General features: G+C 47.7%; 1 protein-coding gene across 2 annotated transcripts in view; it reads right to left on the bottom strand.

Annotated features, from left to right (window-relative positions):
- Positions 1-18,543, bottom strand: part of Swt1 (Swt1 RNA endoribonuclease) — a 130,521-nt gene that overhangs the window by 18,662 nt on the left and 93,316 nt on the right. The window contains exon 14 of one of the 2 annotated variants that reach the window (XM_075678032.1): positions 234-665. In XM_075678032.1, coding sequence (XP_075534147.1) covers positions 234-665 — 432 coding nt within the window. The remainder of the gene's footprint in view (positions 1-233; positions 666-18,543) is intronic. The other variant, XM_075678033.1, reaches the window with a different exon arrangement.

Raw genomic sequence — 18,543 nt, forward strand, 5'->3', positions numbered from 1 at the left:
GAAGTTGATTACATAAAGATTATCTAATTAGGCTGAATGAAAAATAATCTGAGTATCTCCATCTAATTAGGCTGAATGAAAAATAATCTGAGTATCTCCAACCAACGCCAAACATCCTTACTTTAGTTCTGTGCAGCTCCATGGCATTTGCATATTTTTAATGTTTGGCTTAAGCTAGGTGGAACACCCTGTATAATACGCACACACATTTAAAGAGAAATGGCGTCACTGACCAGTAGTCGTTGATGACACTCCAGGACTCCTGGAACAGTGCCACAGGTGGAGTGTTCTCTGGTGGGGGCGGGGGCAGCGACAGAGGTTGCTGCCGATGCAGCTCCAGACGGCGCTTCACTGCGTCCATGGGCGGGCGCAGGGGAAACCGGTTGATGATGTGCGGACGACCGGGAGGAATGTGGGGTGGCAGTGGAGCATCAGGATTCCGCTTCCGCTCTTCTTCAGCGCGGTATTCAGCCTGGTACCGAGCCTCATTTATCGATGCCATCAGAATCACGTGTGGTGGGCGGTGTACGTAGTCCACAGTGGGCTCTTCATTAAGGTTGACAAGCCTATGGTTTATTGGCATTGAACGGCCTGGGTTGCGTGGAGGAGGGGGGCGAGGGCGAGCCGAGGTTTCTTTCTTGCTGCAAGCAGAGCATGGAAACAAACTGTGATACAGTTCGCAATGTTGTCGAAACAAAGAAGTTTGTGCGGCAAAACACTGCAGTGAATTTCGGATCTATGTTCTGTTGTTGAGCTAGTACACAAAGCATGTATAAACGGACAGCCTCCGCAGAAACACAGAGGAAAAAGCGCCGACGAGGTGATCACTTTGTACGGCCCTTTTCGATGCTCACATGAACCAAACCAGAACATTTGATTTGGATGGGCTTGTGTTCCAAGATTTTTCTGCCACCAGGTGACTCTTTAACATTGCACCTTTCAGGGTATTCCTTTGAGCACTCCCAAATACAATCTTTAACTGCTGCAGAAGTTCTCATGATAGTGTTTATTCACCCGGCTCAATTGATTATTTCAATGCAGCACATCTTTTTTTACATTTTCAAGTTTTAGCAGGAGTCGTTTTCACCCCTCGTAAACACAAGAAGCACTGAAAACCATTAGCACCAGAGAAGGGCATTGCTACAAAGTTGCGGCCTTTGTTAAGTCACAGAAGTATATGGGAAACAGTAATGGTGACAGCTATCTTGACTTCAAAGTTTGTAGACTGAAGAGTTTTTCGCTGAATCTTCTTCGAAATATTGCAATTCTTGTTCTAGGGTTGCCAGCAGTAAGGTTGGTCTCAACTGAGAACTGAATTTTAAGGGCTACGTTTTTAAATGACAATGAAACGCTCATCCTCAGTAGTGTTTATACCTGCCCCAGTTACTTCCAAAAGCATGCAGAAATTTTTTAAACATAATTTTGCGATATGAGCAATCTCCGAAGAAACAGGAGTCACGGCGCCAGCAACACTGAGAAGCAAGAGCTACCTTACAAATTGAGAAAGCAGAATGGTGGGTGGCTTTTGCAGGAGTCAGTGAAACTTTCATGAACCATCTGCATTTTGACTTCTTTGCCCCATCAGAAAATAGAATGCTGCAATTAAGGTGCTGCATCTGTGGCTACAGCCAATTCCAGTGCTAGCTAGTAACAATTCAGGGTCCTCGTTTGGCCGTGAGCACGAGTTCTGAGAGGGCTGCAATGGCTTCAGAGAATGGGCTACAGCACGAAAAGGCTTCTCGCAGGGCGCACCCCTCATCACTAGGTTCGAGCGTTGTAATCAGACAAGCAAGGCACATAAATCACACAGCGGCAGTCAAAATTGATGGCAATCATGCCTGCAAAGTATCGAACGGCTCGACACTGAAAATAGATGAAATATCAAACAGAAGCCTGTGCACCCTTCCTCTCGAGGGAGCCTTACAATCAGAGTCTAGGCCACACACAAATGCCTCTACATAAGACGCACTAACTGCAATGACATCCACTACAGCACATGACCTCAGTGAACTGGCCATGCAGAATGTGTCATACTGCAACTGGGAGGGTGCTACAGCAAAGAAAAAAAAAAAAATTAAATGGCGATTTAGCAGTAAATGAAAGAGAAATGTGTTAGCATTACGTTGCACCTCTTTGTGGTACCAGAACCACGATTTAAACCATGTTCGCTACATTTCAAAGTGTTGCTCAGGAGCTCACTCCACACGTCCTGCCCCTAACAAGGAGCGAAGTGCAACTGACAGTGGTCCAGAGCAGACCACTCAGGCATGTGCACACAGCCACATAGACACATGCTCTTTTAAGCTCTCCTATCCAATATCTACCTCTACCACATAACCAGCTGCCCACACTGCTTTTTTTTTTTTTTACTTCGGCACTCCTAAAGGTAACGCATTAAAAAAATGGAGGCAGGGCTCATTATGTAAACGTGATGTGGTCCCTCAGCTTCGATATAGGAGAAGGCCGGGAAGAAATGTCGGCTTTCTGATGCTGTTCAAAATGGAAGGCGAGTATGCTGGCAGTGAAGCTCGCCTACTGGCAGCATACAACACTGCATTACAATTTCTTCCATCTCTGATAATGAGCAGATTAGAAAAATTGTAGTAAAATATTTCTTGACGGCGCTTTACAACTTTCACCGTATAATCTAAACTTTCAACGAGGCCTGCTGAGGGGCCCTTTAAACGAAGACATTCATTCGCGCTTCCCCTCCACTTACATACCTCCGCACCCAAAATTTTACAACTATGCACCACAATCTAGGTGTGGTGTAGAGGTGCAAACAGGGACATTATACTCAGCTGGCATTTCTCAATGCATAAAAAGATCATGTGCAAGGTAGTTGGTCTCTTCACAGCATACCCAGCACTCTTGAATATGACCTGTTTGTATATCCATTCCTTACGCAAACAATACACACCAAGATCAACAACTTTTAAGGTAATTGGCTAACAATATGTTGGTCTCATCCATCCATGACATGCTCAAGTACTGCTATCTATGCCGCAGCATAGCAGAACACATCACTATGGAAGCAGTACCCATCTGACGGGCATGCGAAGGGAAAAACTCCATGCTCAGACTTTTTCTTAAACAACTGCATTCGACTGTACGTGTCAAATCTAACATCAACATTCTAGCACACTACCAACAACAGCGCCCATATGTTTTACAATAACCACTGGCACATTGTGCATCAGTGAGGGCACGATGAGTGTGTACTGCAAAATTTAGGTGGCTGTCTTGTGGCTGCAATCATCTTACGAAGGTCATGAGTCGTGGTTGCTACATACAACCCCTATATCCCAGGCACAGTCTACTTGAGAGATGAAGCCAGCCATGTCACAGGCTCATTTGCATCTCTTAATGAAGAGACTTGGCACAACACTGTAGGCTATGCGGTGTTATGTTGCTATAACACGCGAGTTCTATAAACACGTACAGGAGACAAGAAACTGCCTGAAGTTGAGACAAGAAACTGCCTGAAGTTTCAGCGCTCAGCAAACCAAAAAGTAGCCACATACAAACTCTGAACACTATGTAGACAAGTAAAGCCAAGCCTACATGGCTGATTGCAAGACACTAGCAGCTAAAATTTGCAACAGATCCCTAACAACATTTGGACTTTGCATTAGGATCATGCCAGAGGTTGTGGCCGTCTGGCAAGATTCCTTTATTCACTTCCACTCCACAAGCATTTAAGAGATATCTGCAGATGGATGCCACCCAGTTCTAACAATGAAATTTTCCACTCATCCAAGATGAAGTGCCACTTAGGTTAGTATAGACTGCTTTACTAGCACAGAAAAGACTTTTGGCTAGCTCAGTGCTTGAAAATTTATGACAACTATTCACAATGTTTCATGTCTGATCACAGCCAATGTAATCAGTGCTGCACAGCCATTCCGAGGCACATTACTTGCAACTGAGGGTTAATTGCATGCGATAGCACACTCGCAGCTACGAACAGTTGCAACCATAGCCTGAAAAAAGCTTTAATGCAGCCCGTTCTTAAATCTTGCCCGCAGCCTTAACTGAATTTGTTGCTACATCCAAGGTCACAGACTGCACCAACATTTTTAACTTTCTAAGCAACATCAGTATGTCCAGTGGCAAACAAAGGCTGATGCTCACTGTGAAACTAGCACACAAGCATTGGCACTTGCTTAAACCTACAAGGAACTGTGTATACAGTTGTGTACACCAACAGCAAAAGCATTGACGAAAGTAATGGCATTTAGAAAGTGTTGCATGCATCTTGAAACACTTCCGATTGGAATTGTGCTACAATTTTTAATAAAATGCGGAAAATGTTTCAATAAAACAAGTGGGAAGGTAGTCGAGTGGTTTCACTTCTTTCATTGTTTTTTTAGAATGCGCTGCACCAGGTGCAATTTTACCAGTGACTGGACAGGAGCTTTTCAAGTCTGCTAGGCATAATATGTCCTCGTACGTGGTGTTCCTGTAGCGAGTTTTTGCATGGAGTCCACATTCTGTAATTATGACAAAACTCGGTAAAGAATTGAAAATCCTTACTCTATTCTGCAGCTGTAAGGAATGAGGTGAAATTAAGTTAGATCAACACAATTAATTAGCGCCTTAAAAGTATAGTTGAAGGAGAAACGCCAGCTGACCACCGCTGCCTAATAATGGTTGCGTGCCTGAATGCGCACAAGTTCCTTGTGCCGCTAGTCACATTCCAATGAGCATGCTTCGCCGGCCTCGACAAGTGTCCAGTCACTGCAGTAGGCGACGCGGCTGGTTCAACGGTACGCGAACCTCCAGAGAAAACGAGACGCCGTACTGCGACGCAAATAACCCTACTTTTCAAATAAAGCCAAGAAAGTACTGCGCGACAGATCGCGTGACGCGCAGTGCAGATCGTGGTTAGAAATAAATATACATAAATTAAAGTCACAGCACCGACAAGAGTACGACCGCCTGGTAGCAGTCGTGCGGCTGCGATAAGCGCCAGCATGCCCAGACCGTCGGAGCGACAGCTAAGATCGGAAGGCCCACGATTGCGGGGAGTCTGGAAATGAATAATTCCTGAAAAAAGGCCGCGAAGCTTGACGTTGCGTTCCGTCGCGTTCGGAACTTAATGATCCCCGTGTACTAATGTACAGCGCAAGAGTAGCAACGCAAGAGAAAATGTAGTTGTGGCAAACGGCGGCCCCTTTTAAACGCGATCGGACGGCGCGTTCGGTGGGAACACACGTGTGTGGCTCGAACGGTTTGGGTCCTGGCGCGCTGGGCTCGCACCATGAATGAAACGTAAGCGTTTAATTACCCAAGGCGGCGCTTGCGCAAAAAAATTCGATCGCATAACGAGAGATTACGACTGCACTGAAGCAATTAACTGAAAGATCAATTTTAGCCCTTCTGCAAGATGGCCGGCGGCTACACAGCGATGCGCACTCGCCTCGCGCCATCAAGGAAACATTGGTTAGCGTTTCATGATCGAGGACAAGACTGCGCTTCGACGAAAACACGATCGCATGACGTGTGATCGTGATCTTGTTATTCGAAGCTCGACATAAGAGTGGCTCGCAACGGTCGCGACCCGCACGATGTTCGAGGACGCGTCCTCGAACGTGCTTTGCGACTTCCAGACATTTAATTCGAGCAGCAACGGCGAAGCTCGTGACAAAGGCAATATAGGGTGTATAAATAAGTGCACGAACTAAGCTCCATCAGAGCTACCGCGACTATGCGTCGACCGATGCCGAGCTTCCGATTAGAACAAGCAGGAGACGGAACAGTTGCGAAGGCGACCATACCTGACGTCGGGCTTCTTGGAGCGCTCTTCTCCGTCCATGATAAACGGGCCAGGGGACCAACACGCTAACGGGAAGCTACGACGGCTACCGGTACACTTCACCTTCCAGGGAGGAACGATGGCTTTAACACAACAACTGCTCCGAACCGCCGAGAATGTCAGCAGCGAAAACAGCTATCTGCGAACAGACCTCATCGAGCTCGAGCTTATTGCTTCGGTTACCAGCTAGCCAATCCGGCTATTCACATGCAAAGATGGCGACCAATGGGAAACCGCGCACAGCACCGATTCGAGGAAACCTTAGCGCTGACGTGGCACAGACAGCGCGAACAGAGCCGAGGCCCGATCATTGGCCGAACGAACCCAGCACAGTGGCGGTTGATCGAACTATAGCGAATGCTGCGTCACGCTGATAACGCGTAAGCTGGTGCAAGCCACGAATGAAGGAAATAGGAGGGAGCATGCCGCAACGCGATCGAAGCTGATGTGGCGGCCCAACACTTGGTAAAAACGTCAGAGCGCGCGGTAGGTTTTAATACTCCCGGTTGATTTTTTTTTTTCTCGATACACATTCGAAACCATTCAAAACTTAAAAACATGGCTACCACCGCGGCACTTTCGCTTGATGCCGCGCTCAAGTTTCTGAATTGTGGCATCGAATCGCGGTGTTGCGCTAAGCGTGTCCGTTCGGTGAGCCGCGTCAGACAAATAGCCTCTCGAGCGTGTCGCAAGTTGAAGAATGTTGCAGGCCTCTCCGAAAGGTACGCGGCGTTGCTACACCACCGACTGCTTTTTGCGGGAAGAGTGCGCTGCGGTTTGTGTTGCAGTAAATTGCATAGTAATGTCGTCATTTCAGAAGCTAAGCACGCATATAAAGGGAGGCTAAAAATTGTTTGCAAACTGGTCAGTTCTCGTGTGAGGGATAAAGCGAAGTTTAGTTTACGAGTTGAGGTGCACCTTTCTCTTTCGTTCGCCGATACATGTTTTACCCGCCGTGGTTGCTTATTGGCTATGGTGTTGGGCTGCTAAGCACGAGATCGCGAGATCGAATCCCGACCACGGCGGCCGTATTTCGACGGGGGCGAAATGTGAAAGCAGCCGTGTACTAGATTTAGGTGCACCTTAGTGGCCCAAATTATTCCGGAGTCCTACGTGCCTCATAATGAGGTTGTGGTTTTGGCACGTAAAACCCCATAATTTTTTGTCATAAGATCGTATACGTCCGATGAACTACTACTTGTTCGTGTTCGCAGCAGGGTCAGTGCTTAAGAACATAGCGGAGACCGCATGATCCGGCCGTATATGGGTCTCAAACTCCAAAAGCTGGAACAAGCGTTGTTTGCAATTGGTGCTGCTATTCTTGGGAGCAGATAAATTGACAACGTATCGCGTTTCACAAGAAAACAGCATAGCACGTACGTAGCATATGCAATTCTCATCGTTTCTTGCGGTAGTCAGAGCAGTGGCGTAGCTAGGTCGTCTGGCACCCGGGGCCCATAGGTCTTCTGTCACCCCCCTCCCCGGGTGTAGTCGGCGGAAAGAGGGGTGTCTTCACACGTATATGACACCCCCTCCCCCTCACTGGCCCTTTGCACCCGGGGCCCACGGCCCCCCGGCCCCCCCTGTTGCTACGCCACTGAGTCAGAGTCATCCGAGGCAATAATATCCACAGCGTTTGGCCTGCAAGGATGACTCCGCTCCCGCAATGCGATCAATCGTATGCATGCAAACCCTCATGCGTAAGATGCACTGATTCAGCGACAATGCAAATCAATGAAGCTCGCATAATAGAGCAAAGTACACACGGGCAAAACCTCGGTCAAGAACGTGACGAATACATATCGCTAATTATCCCTCACAACGGTCTGTTTACTCCGCCCGAAGTATTGGCCTCGAGCTCCACCACTGGAAAAGCTGGCGCCACCGTCGGCGTGACGTGCTATTAGGGATCACGTGGACATAGCGGCCGCGCCGACTGCTTCGGGAGCGCCGAAGCGACCTGAAAACGAGAGTTTAAATTCCCTCGTACGCTGCGGTCCTCATTTAGTGGCGAGATTTTCCCGCTTCGAGTGTCTCCGTTACAACGCTTGAAAGCACTACAATAGGTAGTGGCTGCCTTTGAAGGAGCGCAACATGGTAGACTACTGCTCGGTGCCGCAGTGCCGGACGTACGCAACGGAGCCCGGTGTCACACGTAGCCGCAGGACAAGAAGCTGCATGAAGCTTGGTTCGTGTAATATAAAACCGGCAAACAGTCATCGGCTACAACTCGGGTATGCAGCAAGCACAGACGCGAGGAAGATTTCTGTTAACGGCGCCGGGTCTGCGATGTTCGGAAAACGCGCACTGAGACGCTCGCCCGAGTCCGCTGCCCGACTAATGTCATGACGGTTTGGTCTATGAACCTGTCGATGCTATAGATACTGGCAAGTTCACTGGAGTGGAAAGGGAGCGGTAAGAAGCGCATTAAAAAAACATGGCATATGGTCGTTTGTGTTATGAATTAATGCACTGGATTAAAAAAAGAAAAAAGCAGCGGGAAATCGCACGCTGTGAACACCGATAAACATACAGTGCGACGCAACTCGAGAAATAATATTGAAACGTCTAAGAATTTAGAAGAAAAAAAAAAAGATTGAATCGTCGCGACGGCACATCACAGTCCCTAGGCGTCGAAGTCTCTAGAATGAAATTATTTTTCAACAGCTCTGATAGCGCCCACGCAACAATGGTTGCTTGTATACTGTCAAACGCTCATTCTGCGGTCTAAAGCTCTAAAGCTCATGGCACGGTGCGAAAACGCGCACGCGGCGAAAGCGAAACAGTGCGTGGACAAGCATGCAGACGCGCAGTCAGTCGCTGCGAATCTGTGCGATCACTGCACTGAGGCTTCAGTCTATTACGCTCCATTTAGCTATACAAAAACACTATAAGAACATATTTCACATAGTTTGCTCTCAGCGTTTACCTACCTATCACTCAAGAAGCCGGTTCGGGAGACTCCATCGCGGCGACCGCGTGCAGTGGCGTTCACTGTACGTATTCGGTAAAGAGATAGCGTCTTTAAACGATGCTGTGCTTTCAGTTTGCCCAAGATTATTATTTAGACAGTAAAAAACTTCTAACGTTTCGAAAGTACTTACAGAAATGTCCAGGAGAGCTCGCGCGTGGTGTTTTCAGTGAGCGCTGACAGCAAAACCTATGACGAGCGCGCCGCGTGATCCCTCATACTACGCCAGCGAGGCGCTTCCAATAGATGGCGACTCCGTAACTCCTCGCCGCCAATCAGCAGGGCAAAGGCCTCTCCCATACTTCAACAATCCCGGTCATGTACTAATTGTGGCCATGTCGTCCCTGCAAACTTCTTAATCTCATCCGCCAACCTAACTTTCTGCCGCCCCCTACTACGCTTCCCTTCCCTTGGAATCCAGTCCGTAACCCTTAATGACCATCGGTTATCTTCCCTCCTCATTACATGTCCTGCCCATGCCCCCCCCCCCCCATTTCTTCTTCTTGATTTCAACTAAGATGTCATTAACTCGCGTTTGTTCCCTTACCCAATCTGCTCTTTCCTTATCCCTTAACGTTACACCCATCATTCTTCTTTCCATAGCTCGTTGCGTCGTCCTCAATTTAAGTAGAACCCTTTTCGTAAGCCTCCAGGTTTCTGCCCCGTAGGTGAGTACTGGTAAGACACAGCTACTATACACTTTTCTCTTGAGGTATAATGGCAACCTGCTGTTCATGATCTGAGAATGCCTGCCAAACACACCCCAGCCCATTCTTATTCTTCTGATTATTTCAGTCTCATGATCCGGATCCGCGGTTACTACCTGCCCTAAGTAGATGTATTCCCTTACCACTTCCAGTCAGGGTGTCTACGAAGCTGACATTTCCAAATTCCCCGAGTTTTCCAGGTTTTCCCTGAGCACTTTTGCTAAATTCCCTGAATGAGCCAGAACGTTGTTTTATGTTAAGACAGGCTGACACCATGTTGCCCGATGCTGTCACTCTCTAGTAAGCATGTTGAAACAAAAAAATGACTTAATCCAGTTTGAATAGTAAGGAGTAATATCTATTTTATTTAAAAAAAAACATAAGGAAGATGTTAGTAAAATGCGCAGCAAAAAAAATGGTAAAACCCATTCCAAATGAGTCGAACATTTTCAAATACGAATGAAAAGGAGATGCATACGCAAGTAAATATATTTGAATATGAGCTATTTCTATCAACTGATAGCAAGCTCATCGGTATGAGGCCTGAACTTTGTCAGAACTAAGATTCTCTCTCAGCAGCCGGAAAGTCAACCTCAACTGTCCTGACATACTCTCAGCCCGTACACGACATCTCAGTGTTGGGCTTCACTGCTTTAAAGAGTTTATTTTGGTTTAGGTGAGGGACACCTGTATCTCGGCGTCAGCCAACACTTTTTTTGAGCTCAAGCTCCTTCAAAAACGCGGCGGCACGCTTCCTTTCCTATAAATTCCTCAGTGCGTCGGTCCTTTCTGTTCTCATCCTCCTCCTGCCACGCTTTCACCAAATAGATCATTTGAAGCATCCTCTTGGTCAGTTGTACAGTCAACGTCCGATTTTTCGGACTCCCTAGGGGCCGCAAAAACATCCGAAAAATCGGGCAGTCCGAAAACAATGAATGCATGACTAACTGCCCTTAAGGGCTAAAATTGTCACAGGCACGTCCGAAAAAGCTTTTAAAGCCTGTCAGTACACTTATTAGGCATATCAGTGCTCGTACTGTGACAAGAGATGGGGGAGCGCGCGTGAACAATTAAGGAATACATACTGTGTCCCGTGACAATTGCCCCTTCCCACGCTTGTTAAGCTTCACCGCCTAACACTGCTGTACTGAGGCGAAGCTGACTTTCGGAGACTGGCATTACGCAACGCGCTGTGCTCTGCGAGCTTCGAAGCCAATCGCGAGGATTAAAAACGTGGCGTTGGTGCCATCGCTGACAGCGGCGAATTCTTTCAATGAAAAACACGGCACCGCACGGCAAGAGGCTTAACAGCTAACGTAGAAGCAGCTAGACCTAACGTTGCCATAGTGGTGGCTACGGCTGCCAGCGGATCTGCGTGCGATAGTGCCAGTTCGAGGCGGCGAGATAATCAAAATGGCGGCGGTGGCGGCTTTGATTAATTCCATTTCAGACCTGCAGTCAGGGCAATATACATTGACTATATGGAGTACGTGGTGGTGCCGCAAAGCCGTGCAAATTATCGGGCATGTCCGAAAAAGCGTCCGGAAAATCGGTTGTTAACTACTCTGGCAATACATCATGCCGATGACACAGCGTCAATGACGATTCGTTGCGATTCCTCTGTTACTGGAGCCAGCATTAACACGACTTTCGTTCCCTTTCAATAAAGTTACAGCTAATTTTCCCTGATAGAAGCACAAATTCCCTGAGTTTTCCCTGAGTTTTTCCAGACTGTTCAAATTCCCTGAGAATTCCCGGTTTTCCCGGTTGGTAGACACCCTGCCAATGCCTCACTACCTATTGTAAATTGCTGTTCTCTTCAGAGACTGTTAAACATTAATTTTCTGCAGATTAATTTTTAGACCCACTCTTCTGCTTTGCCTCTCCAAGTCAGCGAGCATGCATTGCAATTGGTCCCCTGAGTTACTAAGCAAGGCAATATCATCAGCGAATCGCAAGTTACTAAGGTATTCTCCATTAATTTTTATCCCCAATTCTTCCCAATCCAGGTCTCTGAATATCTCCTGTAAACACGCTGTGAATAGTATTGGAGAGATCGTATCTCCCTGCCTGACGCCTTTCTTCATTGGGATTTTGTTGTGGCTGTGGAGCCGCTATAGATATCTTTCAGTATTTTTACGTACGGCTCGTCTACACCCTGATTCCGTAATGCCTCCATGACTGCTGAGGTTTCGACAGAATCAAACGCCTTCTCGTAATCAATGAAAGCTATACATAAGGGCTGGTTATGTTCCGCACATTTCTCTATCACCTGATTGATATTGTGAATATGGTCTATTGTTGAGTATCCTTTACGGAATCCTGCCTGGTCCTTTGCTTGACAGAAGTCTAAGGTGTTCCTGATTCTATTTGCGATTACCTTAGTAAATACTTTGTAGGCAACTGACAGTAAGCTGATCGGTCTATAATTTTTCAAGTCTTTGGCGTCCCCTTTCTTATGGATTAGGATTATGTTAGCGTTCTTCCAGGATTCCGGTACGCTCGAGGTCATGAGGCATTGCGTATACAGGGTGGCCAGTTTCTCAAAAACAATCTGCCCACCATTCTTCAACAAATCTGCTGTTACCTGATCCTCCCCAGCCACCTTCCCCCTTTGCATAGCTCCCAAGGCTTTCTTTACTTCTTCCGGCGTTACCTGTGGGATTTCGAATTTCTCTAGACTATTCTCTCTTCCATTATCGTCGTGGGTGCCACTGGTACTGTATAAATCTCTATAGAACTCCTCAGCCACTTGAACTATCTTATCCATATTAGTAATGATACTGCCGGCGTTGTCTCTTAACGCATATATCTTATCCTTGCCAATTCCTAGTTTCTTATTCACTGCTTTTAGGCTTCCTACGTTCCTGAGAGCATTCTCAATCCTATCCATATTATAATATTTGGGGTTTTACGTGCCAAAACCACTTTCTGATTATGAGGCACGCCGTAGTGGAGGGCTCCGGAAATTTTGACCACCTGGGGTTCTTTAACGTGCACCTAAATCTAAGCACACGGGTGTTTTCGCATTTCGCCCCCATCGAAATGCGGCCGCCGTGGCCGGGATTCGATCCCGCGACCTCGTGCTCAGCAGCCCAACACCATAGCCACTGAGTATCCATATTATACTTCCTTATGTCAGCTGTCTTACGCTTGTTGATTAACTTGGAAAGTTCTGCCAGTTCTATTCTAGCTGTAGGGTTAGAGGCTTTCATACATTGGCATTTCTTGATCAGATCTTTCGTCTCCTGCGATAGCTTACTGGCATCCTGTCTAACGGAGTTACCACCGACTTCTATTGCACACTCCTTAATGATGCCCACAAGATTGTCGTTCAATGCTTCAACACTAAGGTCCTCTTCCTGATTTAAAGCCGAATACCTGTTCTGTAGCTTGATCTGGAATTCCTCTATTTTCCCTCTTACCGCTAACTCATTGATAGGCTTCTTATGTACCAGTTTCTTCCGTTTCCTCCTCAGGTCTAGGCTAATTCGAATTGTTACCATCTTATGGTCACTGCAGCGCACCTTGCCGAGTACGTCCACATCTTGTATGATGCCAGGGTTAGCGCAGAGTATGACGTCTATTTAATTTCTAGTCTCGCCGTTCGGGCTCCTCCACGTCCACTTTCGGCTATCCCGCTTGCAGAAGAAGGTATTCATTATCCGCATATTATTCTGTTCCGCCAACTCGACTAATAGCTCTCCCCTGCTATTCCTTGTGCCTATGCCATATTCCCCCACTGTCTTGTCTCCAGCCTGCTCCTTGCCTACCTTGGCATTGAAGTCGCCCATCAGTATGGTGTATTTTGTTTTCACTCTAGCCATCGTCGATTCCGCGTCTTCATAGAAGCTTTCCAATACCTGTAGCCTAAAAGCGCTGACGTTGAACTGTGAACCTGTCACAACTCGCCCAAAGTGCCTTGCAGGAAACGACCGAAGTGGAACAAGCATTCAGAGAAAAATGTGACCAGAGATACAGGAAGAGCAGCTGAGCAGCCATGGAGGCCTCCATGGGAGCAGCTAGCAGCTGCCGGCCGAGCGCGCACCGAATAAAAACTACCGGTAACCAAACGTCTCGGCAAATCTCGAATTTCCTCCGTGATCTCGACGCGAGAGGTGACGTGTTGGGCCACCACTGCCACTTCACGGAGCGTTCGCTTGCAAAGGCTGGCTGATTGACGTAATGCTCCCTCCTATATTTTTCCTTCTTCTAGATAGCCCCTTTTCGGTGGAAATAAAAGTTCATTCATTCATTCCATGGTGCAAGCAGTTCGTGACTTGGAAGTACTGGGCTCGCAGCGTTAAAGAAAGGAAATGCGGGCAAGATGATTATTGTTGTGGAACAAGATACGACCCAAAAGGTGTGGACTTTTTATGAGTGCATATAGTAACTCATGATTACGTATTTGACCTCCGGATAAACTTGTATACCATGATCATCCGTCTGTTTGTGGTGTTACACGATACGCTCCGTACAGTCGAGCATGCATGCAGTCGTGTTTGCGGCTACTCTGGCGCCATCTGCTGCTGCGATGCGACAGTAATGGGAAGGCGACTCTGCGGCTCGGCCGGCTCGATCGACGAGTATAGTACTTCACGCGCACTTGGCGTCGGCCACGATCAGGGCCGTTAATTATCCCTCCCCTATGCCCTCCCCCTTCGTATAAGTCTTGCGACAGTGCAATGGCATGCGCTTCGTGGACAAGCGTCGAAATCACGGAGGTGCGAAAAAGAACAAGTGGAACCGGCGATACTGCTGCGTAAGAGACACACAGCCACGAACGCCAGCCCGGGATAAATTGCTGAATGTTTCCTGGAAGGTCTTACAAACTATAGAACGGCGAAAGAAATGGATCGAAGCTGTGAGGGGAGTTAAGTCAGCTTCTGTCATATTTGTGAAAAGGGTTTGTTTTGTAAATCGTGGTACATGTGCGCGTTTCCCAGCTTGTGCGACGCCAGCGGTCATGGCCGGGTCAGCTGCGCAACATTTAAAAGACATTTGTCACGTCTGTGCTTATTTGACGCCTGCTTAGTGTAGTCTTAGCGTTTGATATGATCAGGATAACACTGGCGTGTGGGATGGGCAATATTTTATGCCGGGGAAGCTTATTTTATTCTGGCGAGCGCTAAATCATAGACGATACTAGTTTCGGCTGCTGGCTTCAGAGGCGCAGTTTTACATGGGATTTTTCTTGTGACTTTACATTTGCGAAATCGCCTTGCAAAAGCAAAGCGTATATAGCACGCAAACGAATTCGCAAGCGAAATCAGGTCTTGTGAAAAGGGCATAATGAACCTCGACCATTGTACATGATGAAAAACGAACATTCGCGTCATAAATTCTGATCTCGTAGTTAATAAATATCATTGTTCAGCTGCAGATGCCTTCGAATGGGTCCCAAATTAAATTATGGGGTTTTACGTGCCAAAACCGCTTTCTCATTGTGAGGCACGCCGTAGTGGGACTCCGGAAATTTTGACCACCTGGGGTTCTTTAATATGCAACTAAACCTAAGTACACGGGTGTTTTCGCATTTCGCCCCCATCGAAACGTGGCCGCCGTGGCCGGGATTCGATACCGCGACCTCGTGTTAGCAGCCCAACACCATAGCCACTGAGCAACCACGGCGGGTTAGGGTCCCAAATTAATCAACCAGGTCATGCTCAAATCATTTCGTCAATGGAGAAAAAAGCACAATCGAAAGTCATCCCGGCACTTTTTCCGGACGTTTACAAACTGCGGCAAGCTGACGAGAATAATTTGAGGAATAAAAAGACCTGATATCATAGAGTTTCTCACTATAATACCTAGAGGGTAATCTGGCGCCACCGTCTATGGGAGTTTCTTAAGGGGGCACCGTGCCGTCATGGGAATGACGGTATATGTGTCTGCGAGGCTCGTGTTGGCTGGTGTTGTACGAGGCTTTGTCTAAAACGTGGATATGGCTACGTAAATAACGCGTTCTCAAAGTAAAATCTTCATAAAATGTTTCCGTTCACGCATATTACATCTTTACTCACCCACAATGCATGACCAAGCGAAGAAAAGCAATAACAGACGACCAACTGTTTCAAAGCGAGCGTGAACCTTGTCGTCTGTCTTCCAACTTTAGCGGCCCGCTGATACTTTTTACGTAACATGTAGTCGTACACACAATAACAAGTTCTCATAGTTAAACAAAACATGTTTTCGCGTAATAATAAAGCTAAAACAACTTTTTAAGTGCTGTTTTAGTAGAAAATGAATCATTGTGGCAGACGGAACGGTACTTGCCAAGCGCGTCTTCAAGGTGTCCTGTCTCTACGAGAACGATGCCAATCCGAATCCACAACATACCGGCATTCCCATGCATACCACAGCGCAGCAGCGCCAGATTTCCCTCTAGGTAATGTAGTGAGAAACTCTATGCCTGATATATAAGGGCTCGTTTATCTCACTCGCCGCAAAGCGACTCGTAGTTGCGCCGGTTACGTAGGCAAGTAGGTTCTGCGTTCAGCAGTGAGCCATGGCAGACCGCTTACAACTGCTTCAAAACCGTAAAAGCTTTCGTTTGGCGCCGTGCCAGACGACGAAGCACAGAGAACGTTAGAGTACCGCGTGGTGCCACACAAGATAGCGCGCAACCGGATCACATTTCTCAATTTCGATCAAGCATTGTCACTGCTGCACGGTCCAACAATTCGAATCAAGTTTAGCTCACTCGGCATGACGGTGCTGACGATGGCCTACGATCGCGAGGCTCGAACTCGATGCGCGGGTTGCGATGGACTGAATGCATATCGAGCAAAATCTCGATCCTATGTGACCGTGCCGCTGTACCCGGTCCAGATCTAACTGCATGGCGATCTAAAGTAGCAATGTGACATGGGCATCAGATACGCCGTGGTTTACAACGCGCAGGAGCGCAATGAGGAGCGCAGGAGCGCAGGAGCGCAAAATTGTTTTCCCTGCTGCGAACGGCACTTCGCGTCAACGTTCAGGCCGGCTACTTCTTTCGCGGAGAGAAGGGGCGAAGTATGCGTACAGCTTCTCTCCGCTGTTTAACGCCAGAAAGTACTCTTCTATTCCTTTAATATGCCTAACCCGCAAAAAGTATTTGCAACATCAGCGAGGACCACGCTTCCACCTTCATGTACAAACAAAAAAATTACCGACGATTACGTTACTTCCTAATGCGAAGTTTGAGCGCAGCAAATAAGCTGTTTCACCTTTTCGATAGATTGGGGCAAAGAAATCGAGCAACACATGTATGCGCTATCACAGATTTTTTTTTTTTCACACGTATTCCTTTAACAAAGACTCCACTAACAGTTCTTGACAGTCATGAAGGAAGCTTTGTGGTCGGAGAAATAGACTGATATATGTTCGACTTGGTACACCAATGCTTGATTCTCAAAGACGAGATGTATACAAGTGCCTCGCGAGGTTGTCACAGCCGTGGGACGCGTTACGAGCGAGAGGAACGGGATGTTCTCCCGCATAAGTGTTAGGAAATTGCTGTTTGTCTTTATGTCAAGCCGCCACCGATCTGGCTCTCTGATTGCCACCGCACACGGCGAACGGCAGCGGCAATTTCGGCTCGGGCGGTGCACATATACAGATCCACCGCCACCGATCTGGCTCTCTGATTGCCACCGCACAGGGGTTGCATTGGAGGAGGAGCGAAGAAAGGAATTAAGTTCGAGCCGGCGCTTTGACAACCGGAGACTCGCAGGAAGAGGGGGGAGGGGGGCGGCGTGTACACCCAGCGGCAAACGATGGGGGCAGAAGCGCGCGCAGCAAGCGGACAGCACGATAAAGGGAGGAGGGAAGAGATAGCAGCGACTGACTGATGCCGCTGACGCCGATAGTGAGTCAACCCCAGCTGCGGAGTTGGTTTCAGGGACAACGAATAACCGGCGCGTCGGCAACTGAAGAGCACCCTATCCGCCACACAAGAACAGGGGGGGGGGACCCTTTCCTCCTCTTTCTGCATGGCGGCGACGGTGTTCTATGCAGTCACGTTATCTTTACTCTCTAGCGGCGTCAGCGGCATCCAGCGGTATCAGTCGGTCGCTGCTAGCGCTGGGGGGATGAAAGGGGGGCGGAGCTGGTTACGAGGCCGACGACGACGACGACGCGAAACCCAGGAACGGACGCCAAAGAGCTGCGCTCTAAAACGGCGAATCACGGATATACGTACGTGCGGCAATTTCGCGGTCCTCGCACCATCCCAGTGTCGCGCCGCTCGCCACAGGCGGCGCCGAGCAGCGCGGCGCCGCTGCTGCTCAGTGGCGCCGCCTGTTCACTGGATGGAGCCCATATAACTACAACGTTCCCTAAGATCAACGGCGAGCAACAGCGCAACGACAGTTCATTTGTGTCTCCTTCACTTGGTCTTTCTCGGTCTTTATGCCTCCCCCTACCGCGCGCTCTATGTTCAAACAAGGGTCCCTGCCGCTTGAGGCTATCCTACATCCGTCCCTGCTGAAGACATATCGAGCACATGTATCAGGATTGTCCCACGCTGTAACGCTGGTACAACAAGCGACGGTCCAGATAGGTATCCCATCAAATACTGGAAAAATTCCACGCGAAACGTCCCAGGCCCCAAAGCAGCCATAGTCGATTCTACTGACGAAAAAAGAAAGTGCTAGTTGGAGAGTGTAAGTGAGGTTGCACGCAAGTATTAAGAAAAAAAAATTTTTTTTTCGATGACTTAAGCGCTCTATCAAGCTTCCGCGATGCAGAAGTTGGTTGCAGGTATTTTTTTTAATCATGTGTGAAACTAGATACAGTGACAAATCTTATTTTAGAATATTCTACTGGCGTGGTTCTTTAATGTGCGTGGTTCATTAATGTGACGTCATAGGTAAACGCATGAAAATTTCGGCGTTTATATGGCTCAATAAGGAAGCGAAAAACCGTTCAGAAAGTTTTGCACAAACATCGGTAATGTTTCATTCACAATAGTTTCACCATCTTTTCCGGTTCCTATAGGTCATGCTAAAAATTTTCGCCCCCATAATATGAAGTACTTTTTCAGAAAATTCCGCGTTTGGTAA

This window comes from Dermacentor variabilis, unplaced genomic scaffold, assembly GCF_050947875.1.
Source record: "Dermacentor variabilis isolate Ectoservices unplaced genomic scaffold, ASM5094787v1 scaffold_15, whole genome shotgun sequence".
In the NCBI taxonomy this organism is placed as follows: Eukaryota; Metazoa; Arthropoda; class Arachnida; order Ixodida; family Ixodidae; genus Dermacentor; species Dermacentor variabilis.